General features: G+C 45.8%; 2 protein-coding genes across 7 annotated transcripts in view; one reads left to right on the top strand and one right to left on the bottom strand.

Annotated features, from left to right (window-relative positions):
- The window catches only part of PAK5 (p21 (RAC1) activated kinase 5), a 250,509-nt gene that overhangs the window by 93,630 nt on the left and 141,308 nt on the right, over positions 1-15,571 (top strand). The gene's annotated exons all lie outside the window — the stretch shown is intronic.
- Positions 915-13,845, bottom strand: LOC114002183 (D-beta-hydroxybutyrate dehydrogenase, mitochondrial-like). The gene is made up of 4 exons (XM_027748035.2): positions 13,509-13,845; positions 7,668-7,820; positions 4,750-4,880; positions 915-2,056 (listed from the first exon to the last, which is right to left on the bottom strand). The coding sequence occupies exons 1-4, from the start codon at positions 13,843-13,845 to the stop codon at positions 1,709-1,711; spliced, it is 969 nt and encodes a 322-aa protein (XP_027603836.1). The 3' UTR covers positions 915-1,708.

The following is a 15,571-nucleotide window of genomic DNA, read 5'->3' as shown; positions in this document are numbered from 1 at the left end:
AGAACAGATAAGAGCATGAAAGCAATGCTTCCAGAGTAATGTAAGGCTGCTGAAATCCCTGAGGTCAAGCAGGGAGAATTCCTATACAAGAAATCCATTGGTTCAGTTGGAATAAGCCTTGCTCCTGTTCCCTTGCTTGGCCTTGCTCAGTTGTGGTTAAATGAGGAGAGGGATGATAATCGTCTGATTATCTTGCTGTGGAACAGTTGGGAGCCCAGGCTTGTCCTCCTGCCAATGCCAGCTCCAGGGATGGGTCCAGCATTTGGAAAGAGAAGTAACGTGTTCCACAATCTCCAACAGGTGCAGTGGCTGTTCCACTGCTGAGTGTACCAGGAGAAAACCTGGAATAATCAGTCTGTTTGCTCATCCTAGCTGCCCAATTACCCACTGGGGAGAGCATGAACTTTTCTCAGTAATTAATTTAACATATTAAGAATGGCTTCCAGGTATAGGATGCAATTTCTGGTTCAGATCAAAAAGTTAACCATGTCAGCTTACAGCAGAGACTTTGGTTTGATATGGGAGAGCTGGCATGGGGGAGGCTAAAGCTCCACGCTCCTGCCCTGTATCTACCAGTGTCACCACAGTTGATTCCAGCTGTTCTGGGATCTTTTGGTCCCAGGGTTCTTGGATTTTGTGCCATGCCACAATCAAGCCAAATTTAAAACTGTGTATGTGTTAACCAGGAATCTTTCCCACAACAATTAGTAGGAGACTGTTAATGAAGCCACCATGCTCAATTACTCTCATAGATAAAAGTTACTAAAGTTTCCCTTTCTTGTTAATAGATACTTCATCAGACCCTGTTCCTTATAAGGTAGCAAAACCAGAGCTCCAGGCTGAATGTGTTTTATCTGAGCTCCAGGAGTACTGATATCTGTCACCTTAGGTTAACACATGGATTAATCCAGACATCAGATAAAAGATAGAGTTTATTTAGGATTAAATACTCATTTATAAATAAATAGAATATGCAACTTATTTTCCGAAGTGTTTGATATATTGGCTTTGCTACAGATTTGTTCAGAACAACCTGAAAAAGGACTGAACTGTAGTTAGCCAAGACAGTGTTCCCATGTTACAACTTTATCATTCATAGTATCATAGAATGGTTTGGGTTGGAAGGGACCTTAAAGATCATCCATTTCCAACCCCCTTGCCAAAGGCAGGGACACATTTCACTAGACCAGGTTGCTCAGAGCTTTGACACTTTGGCTACAGCCACTTAACTCCATTCAAAGTATTTCAGGGTCCATTGCTCATTCCTAACTTTTCCATAATCTCTCCCTATCACCTCTAAATAAATGGCTGCTCAAGTTTCTACAACTAAGGTCTTTTCATCTCTGCTGGGATGACTTCAGGCGTACAGTTGCCCTGTAGGATGTGCTCCGTTTTGTCTGCATCGTGTCTGTAACACAACACCCTGCTATTGAAGTAGAAAAAGCTGCATTAAAGTTTCTAGGCAATACCTAAAGCAGTGTAAGTGGCCTTTTTTTTTTCCACGCAGGAGAGATAAAGTTACCTAGACAACTGATTTAATTTTACACGGGGGGGGGGGCTGTATATTTTTTTCCCTGTGAATCAGTGACAGTTTTGACTAGGGAGACCCTCCAAAGCTTGTACTGGTTAATCGGTGTCCTTATAATGCCTGGGGGCATTAAATTCAGCTCTGCATTTCACATTTTGAAAACTGCCTCACCCAAGTAGGCTATGCAAGTTTTACTTTACTCAGAGCATAAGACAAAACAGAATCCATCACAACAGTGGGGAATAAAGCACACACAAACACCAGTGCCTTTTCCTTCAGCTTTGCCACCATGTAACGTGCCTTGGGTGCAGGAGATGTTAAAGCGTCTACCATGGCATCCACAACCTCGTGGCCATTTGTGCTTCCTTCACTGAGAATGCTGTTGAAAAAGTCTGCCCGCTCCTGGACGTACTCCTTGTTGTAAACAGCCTTTTCCTCTTCGCTGAGTTCGCTCCAGATCTCCTCGGCGCTGACCGGTGGCTGGATTCTCGTGGAGCGCGCGTAATTTCCTGGCTGAATAATGCAGACCTGGGAGCAAGACGTAAAACTTAGCAAGATGCAATCAGTCATAGTGAATTCAATTAAATCCCACAGTCAGTGAAACAGATCAAAAGCTTTCTGCAGACAGATTTCTTACGGAAAATGCTGCTTTGTTGGAATTTTAACCTTTGAAACTTGACTGAAATCAAAATGTATTCCCGTGAAACGTTTAAGATTGCAGAGGTGCTTTATTCTGACTTCCTCATTTCACTCTGATGTTAATGTTCTTGTTTTGACTACTCAGCACACCCTCACAGAATGCAATAGTGCATCTTTGATAGAAGGCTTAATGGTATAAATGTTTTGACAATACTGAGACAAAGCATTTCAGTATGACTTTGATGTCTCCAAAGTGGAATACTTTGGATTTTTCCCTCAGTGGAGAATCTTGAAATTGATAATTTTTTTGACCCAATTTGGGACAAAAGGAGATGTCAAAGAAAATTAGAAGGTCCTGGGGAAAGAAGTGCTGTTTTCCCCAAGTAGGTGTAATTAAAAGTAAACTAGGTCTTGTCAGCCAAGTACAGGGGGAACCAAAGCTCCTGGTCTGCCTCTCACTGAAGTTGTCAGCAAATTTCTGTGGGTTTGTGCACATGTAGAGATTTAAATTGAGAGGTCACAGGTCCTTTGCTGCTCTGCCTGTTTTCTTTGTGTGTGTTGTTTCTGAGGCTTCTGGGGAATTTCAGAGCAGGCTGAGCACTCACAGTATCCATGCTTTCCCTCAGTTAGCAGCAGGCTTGTTCAAACTATTTGTAGATATGCAACATTAAAAGCTCCATGGCATTTGACTGACCTGATTTCTACAGAGCGTAACACAAGGTGAGGAAAACCAGTGCTGAGCTGTGTAGGAGACTCGGGGATGTGACAGGCGCTCTCTGGGAAGTCTGTGGTCACGTAAAACCTTAATGTCTCCAATCTGCCACCCAGCCCATCTACCACGGCTCCCACCTGTGTGTCAGTGCTGGCAAGGGGCTGCTCTCAGCCTGCAGGGCACATCTGAAGGATTGGGGGCAGATCCTATTCATGGGGAGCAGGACAGACTCCAGCAGAGGGATGGTGTGCACAGCTGGGGCAGCTTATGCTGCCTCGGGTAGGTTTGTCCCAGGACATCTTTAGGAGTCTTCCCTTTTGGTACTGTTTAGAGAAGTGTCTGTTATCAGCCAAATTAATGCCAATAGCAAATCTCCCACATTTATTGTAAACAAAGGGGGTGTAAAAACTTCCCTTTTTTTTAGTTGGCTAGAAGAGAAGGAGAGATGGTATTTTTTTCCATTCCTTAATTTTCTGTAGCCTTTCTAATGGAAGACAAGTACTTTGATTGCTGTAGGCAGCCAGCTTGTGTGGCCAGAGTTCAGCCATAGCTCCATCTGTTCCTTGTCACCTCTGTGCAGCTTTCTCCTGAAAGGACAGAGGGGACAACAGAGCAGGGGAAAGGGAGCACAGAGAAGCAGGACTGTGTATTTTGAAGACTCTCCACAGGGTAGGTTCTCAGGCAAATGCCAGCCAGCATCTTGCATACAGCGAGAAACAGAAAAATAACTCTCACGGACGTTCTGGAAATGTTTGTCAGCCTGGCTCACTCTGTGTGCTGGGACTGTTCCAAGGAGGGGAACAGTAAAAATCCCAAAACTACCGAAGTAGCTAACTTGTTAAACTAAGCTCTTCCATGCATTTGAGATTATCCTCAGCTAATCAGCTGAAATCCTCATCATGCTGTGGGGTATTAGGATCCATAAAATCACTCGCATTTTATAGCATTTTATAGCATTTTGTATTTATCTGACAGGAGTGGTTAATAGGTGCATAGCTGTAATTTTTTTCCCCAACACAAAGCTTCTGAACAATGCTGTAAATCTGTGTATGTAAAGAGAGCACCAATGTAAACCCTCCAGGGAAGACTTTTAGGGTTTGAGAAGAGTGTTTCAACAGTAGAGTGACTCCAAGGAAAAAGCCTAGTGAAGCTACTTAGTGATCTAAGCTTCAAGTTTGACTATCAGTGTTGCTTAGGCAGGGCACTAAGAGCACTCTTAGAGCCTCTTAGGTTAAGAGAATAAAAACATAATTACTCTGCACAATAATGCCTCTTGCTGTTCTCACAAAAAGGAAGGAGCTTTTAAGCACTGATGTTGTAAGAGAAGAGGAAGAACCCCTCAGGCAGGTGACAAGCCCCCTCCTCTCTCTGCACAGCACTCAGGGTCTGGGCTCTTTGCTTCTGCAGCCACCCCAGGGAACATTTGACTTGTTTGGTGCTGTTACAAGCTCTGTGTGGAATGTGGCACTGCTCAGGCAGGCCCGTGTCAGGAAGTTTCTCCACTGTAGAGAATGGAAAAAATGTGCAAGTTCCAGTGCTGGCACACAACCTGCTGTCCCACAGCTTCTCAGAACTGCAAACATCACTCAGGCCCGCTGTTCTTAGTGATTTCCAGCTGACTGATAAGCCACAGAGAAACCACCTCTTTCTGAAGGGAAGCTGCACCCATGGGTTCAGTTCTGGTCTTTATCTTTGTCACTTTGGATGCACGGAGCTTACTTTGCACAAGATTGGATATCATTTTGCATACACTTGTTCCCTTGGCCAAAATTTCCACCTTGTGCTGGTTTGGGGATAGGTCTTTCTCATATGAAAATGAGTATTAGAAATAGCATGGAGTTTCACACAAGGTACTTGTTACATCACTTACCTGGACACCAAACTTCTTCATTTCCAGTCTTAGAGCATCACAGAATTTTTCAATTGCTGCCTTGGTCATGGAATAAATGCCATTTCCCAGAGTAAAATAAGCGATGATGCTGGACATGAAAACAATACGTCCTGGAAAGAAAATAGTTCAAATCACATAACTTTGCTCTCAGTCTTTAACGTGGAATTGGTTTACCTCAGGCTTTGAGCTGCTAATTCTGTGGTATTTATGAGGCTGCTTTACTGCAGAGTATGCCAAAGCTGGGCAGTGTAAGCACTCGCTCCCCAGCACAGAAGTGCACTCAGCTCTGTAGGCAGAGAACTTCACACAAAAACCTGCCCTCCTTCCATCTAGTGACAGATGCTGGACCAGGCAAAGTTTAACGCACTCCCAGTGTGCTGCTTATTCCTGCTGAGTCTGAGACAGGGTGGAAAAGGTGGAAACAAAGCAGTCCCCTAAAAACTTTAGACTGAAAAGTAGTAATAAACCACTGTGCTAGTAAGAGGAAGACTGCAAAGGAGAGGAGAGGAGTAGATGATTTGCCCTGAGCTGGATATATGGTTACTAATACCATTTTTCCTGTGCTAATGATGTCTGTGCACTGAGACACGGCTTTATAACTGTGCACACAAAGTCAGACTGAACACTGATAAGCCTCACCAAGGAAATGTGACTTGACAAAATGTGTGCAGTATTACACTGCTTTGCCATAATTTCCCTGATCTGTGCTGCTTTCCCCCCTTTGTAGCTCCTGCTGAGCACAGGCATGACTTTAATAGCAGAGATTTCTGATCTGAGGCACTGGGCTGTGCTTCATTTCCATTGTTTACTTGTCAACTTCTGTCACATAGTCATACCAAAGAGTAAGGAATGTGTGAATGTGGATATATAAATACCAGAGGTGAGGCAGAAGGTGGCCTTGTCTCTAACAATGCAGAGAACAGAGCTGCACTCCTGTTGCTGCCACAGATGCAGATACATCTGGGCCCCAGGTCTGACCAAAAGGAACAGGGTTGTGGGACATCAAAAGGGTGTCATGAGAATGCTGTGAAATCTGTCATTCTGAATTAGGTTCCCTGCCTTCCTACATAGTGTCCTGAATAAATCTTACACACAGTAAGAGGAAAAGAACTACCAGCTTGCTGATCAAGATGCTGCATCAGCTGACTTGGCAGGCTGGAAAAGATATGGGGAAATGTTGCTCCTCTCAGGGTAGGACGCTTAAGTTCTAGGCTGGAGGGCAATACCTCTCTTTACAGGTACTAATAATCTTGAAGGTTTTCTTGGAATAGCTGCCCATCCTAAAATGGCAGCAAGCCCCTTCCTTCACGGTGAGTGATGGTAGAACAGCCTCTGCCTCCTTTGTCCAGTAGCCAAGTTATTTGGGGCCCACACCCAGGATGGGGGACACATCATTTCCCTTCTCTCTTTGCCTCAGGTGACTGAAACCCAGCTTTCCCAGGAGAACACACTAACATTTGTAATTCAGGCTTTTCATTTGGAGATGTTGCTTGCTGCCCCCAAGAACGTGAGCTTTAGCTGTCCTGGCTGTTCCTGCAAGGAAGGAGATAGGAAAACTTGGGTTTTTTCTAAAAGTGCCCTGGCCTCCTCTCCTGCATAGATGGAACTTGAAAATGGAGTGCAGGCAGTTAATCAAGGCAGCATTGTCAGCCAGGGGTGAGATGCAGAGTGCTCCTCTGTGCTGTGTATGTGCAGCCATCCAGACCTCAGTCTTCTAAAAGTTTATGCATGTACTTAATATCATACACACAATTAGTCCCCTTTGCTTCAGAGTAACCCCGTGCAATTCAGGAAGTCAGAGAAATGCCTCTGGTGGATCAGCATCACAGAGTTTTAGCAGTAAGCAGGACGTCACAGGAAAAAAGGGGTGTCTCCCTGTGTAATGGCCACATAACACACTCACTGGGTACATACAATAGCACATTCTTTTACAAAAACACATCCAGCTCGTGGTATTTAAAGGCTTCTTTCTTCTTGTGTCAGAATATCATTAACCAAAGGCAACCAAGCAGAAAGAAGCAGAGTAGCCAGAAAGAAAAGGGGATGCTTTTATCTTACTAACAGTTTGTGTAGCAGTGACATCTGGGGCTTCCAGATGAAACTCAGCCCTTCCTGTGCCTGATGCTGCACACACAGAGCACAAATCCTCATCTCTTACAGCTGACACACACAAGCTAAGCAACAGTGGGAGAAAGGAAAAGGGTATCCTCTTTCCCAAATACAGATGGAGACAGGTAGGGAACAAACTGCAAAGCAATTGAGATGTGCTGCCATGCTGGAGAGGGTTATGAAACCATTTCTTCTCAGAAGAAAGGATAAAGCCCACGAATGTGGAGGCCCATGCAAATGCATTTATCCCACTGGATACCTGTGTGTCTCTGTATGACACTGTTTCACATACTTGAAGTCTCCTGCCCCAGGTCACAGAGAGGATCTTGTTAGACCTGGAACTGGAAGCTGGATGTCTCTAGTTCACCTCTGCAGGGTCATCCTTTCTCTCCTAATTGCCAAACAGTAAAATAGTAAAGCCTAAGTAATAACATTAAGCAGTTCATTGGATCTTTGTGTTTTCTCATTGTCAGTGCTTACAAAATCTTGCCTGGGCTTAGTGATCTCCTGTAAACATTTTTCCTCTCTTTTTTTGAGTCAAACACTGAGATAAATCCTTATTTGTAAATACTTCTATGTACTGCAAAGACAGAATCTTTAAGGATATTTTTTGCTCTTATGACTTTACCCTCTTTTCAGGATCAAGTTGCTCTTTCAGGCCACACAGAAGGAGGCTGTCATTTCAGTTCAATGAGAGACAATTAAAGCTGCTTTTATAGATGCTACATTACCCTGATTATAGTAAGCTAATTATTCTACAACTCTAAATAACAGTGGATTAGCATTACCCTTGTATTTCCTTAGAAGGGGAAGAAATTCCAGGGTTGTTCTGATGCTCCCAAGGAGATTCACATCTGCAAATTTTTCGTATGTCTCCATAGGCAGCCACCCTGTCTCGCCAAAAGTTGATATTCCTGCATTGTTGACAAGCCCCCAGAAACCTGTGGAAGAGAAACGTCTCAACGAGCATCTTTAACTGAGAAACAGCCACCACCAGAAAACAAAGCAGCTCTGGTGATTTGGACCCTTGGAAACAACCATATAGTTGTGTTATGTTTTTGTCTTTTCTGCTCGTAAGCGCAGACATGTTTTGTTTGATGAATGAATGCAGTTTTGGCCATTATCTGGACTACATGGAATGGTTTGAGTTGGAAGGATCCTTAAAGATCATCTAGTTCCACTGCCCTGCCATGGGCAGGGACACCTTTTGTATAAGTCTCAGTGCTATTTAATAATCACTCACTTTATAGTCATCTTAAGTTATTTATGAGTAATATGATCTGGGAGGCTAAATCTTACTGACAGTGTGGTGTGCCATGATATTTTAATTACTTTAATCCCACTGTGTGCTATGAGCAGCTTTGTGAAAATTATATTAAGCAGTCTAAAGGCTAAGGGGTACTATTTTCAAAGTGACCGACTAATTTAGGAGCCTAAGTCTTGGATCCTTTTCTAGGATTTGAGCTTTGATTCCTTCTGAAATCAGCCAGAATCAGGTACATGGGTGCAGCATTGGGTAATCAAACAAGGTCAGTGGCTACAGTGTTTTTTAAATTTTGTACTCTTAAGCAACTTTATTACCCACATAAGGACAGGTTTTGGTGCTAAGGAGCCCCACCCTTTCAAACACAGTAAGATTTCAGCATTTACAAGCAGAAATTTATTGGCAGCAAAGCTTGTTCTTACAGAACTCTGTGACAGAAAGTTTGAAGCCCTTTAGCCCAAAGCCACAGCACATTTCATGTGAGCCCTGCACAGTGTTAACAAGCTCAGCTGCTGGAAATGCCTGTCTGTTGAAGTGAGGAGTGCTCGGGTTGGAGCTGACATGCTGCCTAAATGCTGATCAAGCCATGCTGACTTTCCATGCCTTCACGGCACAGATCTGTAGAGGCACAGTTTTGCAAACATTTGTGTTTCCATCCTCAAATCCTGACTGGCAGCATTTCTGGGGTGACCAGCAGCATAACTAAGGAGCACCAGGGCAGCCTGACCTGCACTGAAACAGCTGCATTCGCAGCTTAGTTCTGCCAGCCTTGACAATTGGCTCAGGCATTTCCTTCAAACAATTCTTATGTGTGTGTCTGAGGCAAAGGATTGTTTTGCCATGCCTTCTACAGATCTCTCAGCCTGGGTTTCTGGGGGCAGAGCAGGCCTCAGTGCCTCTCTGCCTTCCTCTGGACACAGAGTCTGGGGCAGGGCTGTGATGCTGACCCAGCTGGAGCCTCCTGGACCTGTGGTAGCAGAGTTATTCTCAGGGGATGTTTGATCACCTCGGAGAAGGCACTGCAGAAACGCTTGGGCTGAAGCCTTTTCTTTCTAATCTCCTCTGACAAAACTACTGCAATGATTCCGTGGTATCTTGGTCCTTCCAGAGCCCTGCCAAGAACTGCCAATACCAGATTTCACTCACAACAATAGCTGAGACAGAAAATTTTTGGAATTGGTCTGTAAAGCAGATCTCTGTAAGCTTTTCTAACATATATACACTATTTTCTTACCTAATCAAATTGGTGTTTAAACAGAGAAAGAAACAGAGTTCTTTTAGTGAACATCTCATTTGCAGAGCAAAACACTCAAGATCAGGAATTTACCAGACAGAACAGGAATTTACTGGACAGAACTTGGATAACTCTGTCCTGCAAAGAGACTGAATCACTGTTCAGCAGCCTGTCACAGCAATCCTGGACACTGTACCTCTCTTGTAACTTTAGATACAGATGGACTGATGTCCTAGTAATGCAGCAGTTTTGTCTGTACTCGCTTCTTTTCCATGGCCCCAAATGTTAGCAGACAGAGGAGAGGAAATGGACCAAAAAACTGGCCACTGGAATTGGGCACCTTACACTTCCTTCTTCCCCCTACCATTGCCCTGTTGTTCCAGACCTTTCCATCATTTTCTGGCTTTATTTCTCCTTCTTAAAACAGAACCAGCTCCATGGGACTTACCTCCCAGTAAAATGCTTCAAGATCAATGGATTAGAGTCCTCTGTGAAAGCTAATTTTCAATATTTTTTACTTGCACGTGATCCAATCTGCTGATGGATCGAGTTGCTGCACAGCCCATCTGTGTCTGCTCAAGGCTGGAGGTCTCTGTCCTCAGGGTTATTTTTACATAACCCAGCTCTAACACAACACAAACTAAAGCCTGGCATCACTGGAAAAGCTGTTCCCTGATATCATCAGCTTTACCTTTTCTAATTAAAAAAGTTATTTTCCTTCTGCCACTGCACCCTGTGCAGCACAGCAAGAACACTTGCTCCAGATATCCCTGAATTCATTAGGGCTTTGGAAACACAGCCCTTAAACTTCAGACAATTGATTTTCTTCCTCTGAACTGTGAATCACAGATTTTAGCTAGCAAGGTTTAAGTTTTCTCTCCAGCCTCCTGTGCTTCAAAGCCTCCACTGACCACTTCAAGGTCAGTGTTGGGCCCAGCCTGTGTGTATGAACAGAGCTCACAGAATAATGGCCCCTTCCTTCTCCACGGTGGCCAAATCCCAAGAGGGGAGAAAAGCTGGCCTGAGTTAAACTGAAACAGACTTTTGTGAAGGGAAGATTAAGTAAAACATAAAACCACATTTTGCTCAGGGTCAGCTCAAAACATTTTGTTTGCCCTCAAGCAAAACTTACTGTTTCTTTGAATGTTTTGGCGTTCCTGAATGGGAAATGTTCTGATGTCTTCCAGAATTTTTCCTGCCACTTTGTTTAGTTGAATCAATTCTCAAAATTCGACCCAAATAACAAACAGTTCATTATTCCCTTACTCCACTTTCTCAGAATATTTCCTACCTCTTAAGAAACAACCTGCCCAGCTCTGTACTCAGGGTACTTGAATCTGCTTTGGTCTTTCTTTTCTGAAATGTTTGTGGTAAAAATCAGTGCTGTAAATGTGCATACAAAATATATTGTATATTTGCTTAGACAAAAGCAGCTCAGGTAACATAAGAAATACAGATGGAAATCCAGAAGGACAAGGCAGAAAATCAAACAGCTGAAGGAGGGAGACGTTGCATTTCCTCAGTGTCCATGCACAGACACTTTAGGAAAAAGCAGCTGATGTTTGGTGTGTCAGACTGTCAAAACAGAACTCATTCCAAGCCCAGTTTAGGAAGAGGGGTGTTAGACTGTGCTACAGCAGGCAGGGAATAAGTAAACTGGGAAGCAGGACTGGATGTCGGAAAGCAGGATGTCAATGAGATTTCCACTGATCTCTGTGTTGGGAAAATGGATCCCGAGGACAAAGATTAAAAGATACGGCCACGAATCTAAAGAACCACTTTAGTAAACCAAACTTAAGATTAGTGAGGCTTTCAGGAGAAGGACAGTAGCTCTCACATAAGCTCCCCAATAATTTCTACTTCGTGACTTGCTGATCAAAAGGAACATATCCAAAGTCCTTTTTTAGGCCAAAAATGTACCTGATGTTTTTCCAGAAACTCTTAAAAGTCCTGCTCCTATTCAAGTCAGTTGAGCTGTGTGCTTGCAAAAGCTTGTGAAAATCAGGCTGTTTCAGTGTAGGTGCCAACACACAGCTAATACCTGAATTAGGCCAGACTCCCTAAACTCTGACAGGTATACTTGGGATCACTGATCTTTGGAGCTTCTCATCTAAACCTGAGCCCATGGGAAAATGATGGGCTGTCTCCCGAGAGATTCCAAACCCATACTAAAGGAAACTAGCCAAAGGAAGGGAAGTGTGATTTGCCACGTTCCCAGTGAAAAATGAAGAGAGGGAACAACCCCCTCAGTCTGTGGCAATGCAGGGTGGTAGCAGGCCAGATGAGACTCCTGAGTTTTATTTATGTACCTTCATGAGTCACCATCCTTTGCATGGAATATTATGCTGTGGTTGTCTTCATTGCAAGGATGAGTCTATTTGTATAGGGAATCTGGGCCAAAATACTGTACCATGGCTGAATTCCATGAATATAAAATCTTAATTAAGTCGAAGACAGTACTTAATAACCTTGGAGTAGGAGGTAGGACTAAAACTAATATCCCTCCCTTCCAGCTAGCTACATATCACCCACTCACAACAGGCAAGAAAAGGAGGAGAAATTCCTGCCTGAAACAGAAGAAAACCAGAAAAATTCTGAGGTTTGCTGTAGAGCCTAAGAGAGTTGCAAATCAACATGCTCCAAAGGCCTGGTCCAAAGTTCATATTGACTTTAATGTGCACGAACTTTCTTCTTTCTAAGCAAGAAAGGACTCTAAATACTTTAGAAATTCATCTTAATGGGTGCACAAGCCATAAAAACAAATAAAGAAAAAGGAAGGCACCAGAGCCAGCAGTTTCATGGAGCAACAGTTACTTGACTCTAGAGAATGAGCTACATACCACGGAATTGATCTGCCATCCTTTCAGATTGACATAATTTCACAGCTCAGAATAGAACAAATATTTATAGGGAAACAAACCGTGAAGTGGCAGAATATCCAGCTGTGTTACCAGTAGTTTGGATTTCTGCTCTACAGCAAGTTAGTCCTGAACTGTGGATTCCAGGGTCTACAGGACAGCATGAACATGACACTGCGTGTGAACATGACACAGCCCAGGCTGTCAGAATTACAGGATAAATCATCTCAAACCCAGAGTTTCAGGTGACCCGGTCCCCATGGAGCCTGTAAGGGCTTTTGTGAGTCATCTGTGTTGTGTCTGCAGGTTGACAAAAAGCCTGAGAGGGGAGGCCTCTTAATCAGATAAGGTCAAGATCAACCATAAATACACGCACTTAGGGAGCGGCGCCTTACTTCACTTCTCATTTCATCCCCTTCCCAATGTGCAAATGAGCGGGCAGAGGCCTTGCATTTCATTACTGCTCTGCGTGCTTTATTCTCCACTCCTATGCCCTGCGTGAGCAGGAAGTATTTGTCTGTAATTCTGAGGGAAACAGCCTGAGGAACGTGCTCTGCGCCAAGTGATCCCCGGAATCACCCTGGGTGGCTCTCGCCCTGCAGCCCCAGCGGGAAAGGAGGTTCTGTGGCCCCATCACCTGCGCTGTGTCACGTGTTCTGAAGGGATAACCCAAGGATTTAGGTTGTCTGCAATTATTCTGAAGCTAAATCTATCCATTCCCCGGGGTGCACTCTCCCTGCAGGGTGTATAATCGACAGATTTCCCTTTCAGTAACCCTTCCAGGGACTAGCCTGGCCAACCTCAAGTGGCTCCGAGAAGCAGCTGCTCTGGTATGGCACGGCCGCTGCCCTCGCTGCACTTCACTTCTACTTATTTCCTCTTTCCACAAATCTTGCCCAGAAATCCATCACGTTCCCGCCCCTCCACGCCCGCACAGCTGTTCTGCGCTTCCTCTGCCCTTCCCTCCTGTGGGATACCTGCAGAGGGGATCCGGGGACGCTGCACTCGGGGAGTTCCTCTCCTGGTGGGAAGGCGAAGCTGTACAAAAATCGCACCCGCTGTACAAAAATCGGACAAGCCCCAGTTTGCGTACACACCGAGGCATTTTTAACACAAAGTATTGTTGTTATTACCCACAGCGGTGACTGCGATCGGCACCATCAGCGACGGCGCTCCCCAGTCCAGCAGTCCCGGGCGAACCGAGCCGCCGGCTTGGGGACCCCGTGGTCTCTGAGCCCCCCGCGGCCGCCCCGGTCCCCCCGTCCGGCCTCACCTCTCTCGGGGAGGTGGCTGAGCACCATCTCCTTGGCCTCCCGCACGTCGCGGGCGCGGGTCACATCGAGCCGCAGGACTCGCAGCCGGCCGGGCTCGGCCGCCGCCTCCCGCTGCAGCCGCCGCGCCCCGTCCCCGCCGGGGCAGAGGCAGCCGGCGAACACGGTGAAGCCCAGGCGGTGCAGGCGGAGCGCCAGCAGGTGCCCGAAGCCGCTGTCACAGCCCGTGATGAGCACGGCCCGCCCGGCCGGCTCCAGCCGCGCCGCCCCGCGCCGCCACCGCCGCGCCAGCGCCAGCGGCAGCAGGAGCAGGAGCAGCAGAGGGGCCGCTGCCCACATCCCGCCCGCGCCGCCACAGCCCCACCGTCTGGGACAGAGGGAGGGATGGAGCGCCCTCACCTCTCGCCCGGCATCTCCTCCCAGCCCGACATGCCCTCCCCGGCATCTCCTCCCCCGGGCAGCGGCCGCCCGCAGGCACCGCCCTCGCTCCGCGGGCGTGCGGGGTGTCCGCTCCCTCCGAGCGCCGGTGGGGAGCAGGAGCGGCGTCCTGGGGGAGCCCGAGGCTTGGCGGGGGTCTGTCCCCGCTGGAGTCTCTCGCCACTTTTAGTTTCGAGCAGAAAAGCGCGGGCTGTGAGCATCGTGCCACGGGCAGCTGGAGCTGCGCCGGCGAAAGAGGGCTGGGCTGTGCCGAGATCCGCTTGCGTGGACAGTTCCACTTCTTCGCTCTGCTGGGTTTTATACCGCCCCGGTGCTACCGGCTGGCCGCAGGGCATGAAACGAAAGCAGCATGAGTGTTTCTAAACGGTCAGATAGGGATTTCTAATACAGCTGCACTATTATGTTACAGTCGCTATATGTTACGTTTTATGTTACATTATAGTATTAAACCGATGTGGGGTTTTCATGGCTCAGGTCTGTGTCTGCTGTTGTCTCAAGGGTCCCTACATTACTCCATGGTGGAGGAAAATGTCTGCTTCTTGTAGGCTAAAATGACAGTTACACATTGCTGAAAAAAAGATCCCCGAGAGCTAAAATTACAGGAGAAATTTGATTAGGCAGTGCTTACTCTGCCCTTTCTTTTATATGAGCAGCTCTCCAAGCAGCTATTGAAAGGGATACTATGTCATATCTGCCTCCTCTGAGTAAAATGAAATGATTGAGAGAAACAGATACCTTTATTAATTGTGATTTAAAGTTGGTTTGTGAAAAATACAAAGGGGCCAGAGTCATTCATTGACATACAAGCAGTTGCAGAGGAAGCAGGAGGCCTTAACACACAGAGGGATGGTCCAAATATTTACCTGAACTACATCCCTGTAGCAGCCTTGTTCATATTTAGTGAACAACCTGTATCTAGTTGTGGCAGAGGGGTTTCTGAACTGCTGGTGCCCTGCTGCCCCTGAGTCTCCAGAAATGACATTGTCCCTGCAATCAGCCGTGTTTCATGTTTGCTTGGGCATCCCTTCGCACTGACAGAGAGAGTTTTAATGATATCCTGGGGAGAAAGGGAATAATCATTGTTTGATTTGCTTTTCCATTGACCAAGACATTCCTGTGTCTGTCATCCTGCTGGCTGCACATCTGTCTAGGTTTACTTTAAATTGTTCAGTGCTCTCTCTCTCTTCTGCATTGCTCAGGTCTCCAAAGGCATTGCATTATAGGATTCGAAGCCTCAAGTGGCTTGGGAAAGGAGGTTGTGCTCTGCTGCTGGGAGACAAAGTAGGACATGAATGGTTAAATCTCAAAGAAGATATCCAGATATTTGTCCTCAGCAGGATTTATTTGACCATGCTCCATCACACTGGGAGATGCTGCCCTCTTTTAGCCTTCAAAAGATCTTTCAGTCTTCTGCAACTACATGAGTCACAAAGGTTTGTCTTTACATTTAAAAAATAATTATGCAACTCTCCGAATCATGAGAGTTGATAACAGCCTGTCCTGCAGCCAGCTTCCCTGTCTGGTTCCTCCTGGCATAAAAAGACAAGGAGGGATTCCAGATTCACCTCCTCCATGCCTCCTACCCACCTCTGGTTAATAACAGGAAGAAAGTTATGGATTACAACTG

The sequence above is a fragment of the Pipra filicauda genome, unplaced genomic scaffold (genome assembly GCF_003945595.2).
Source record: "Pipra filicauda isolate LSUMZ 115617 unplaced genomic scaffold, ASM394559v2 scaffold77_size3566232_pilon, whole genome shotgun sequence".
Taxonomy (NCBI): domain Eukaryota; kingdom Metazoa; phylum Chordata; class Aves; order Passeriformes; family Pipridae; genus Pipra; species Pipra filicauda.
The sequence above is the reverse complement of the archived record's forward strand: the minus strand, read 5'-3'. Positions and strand labels throughout refer to the sequence as shown.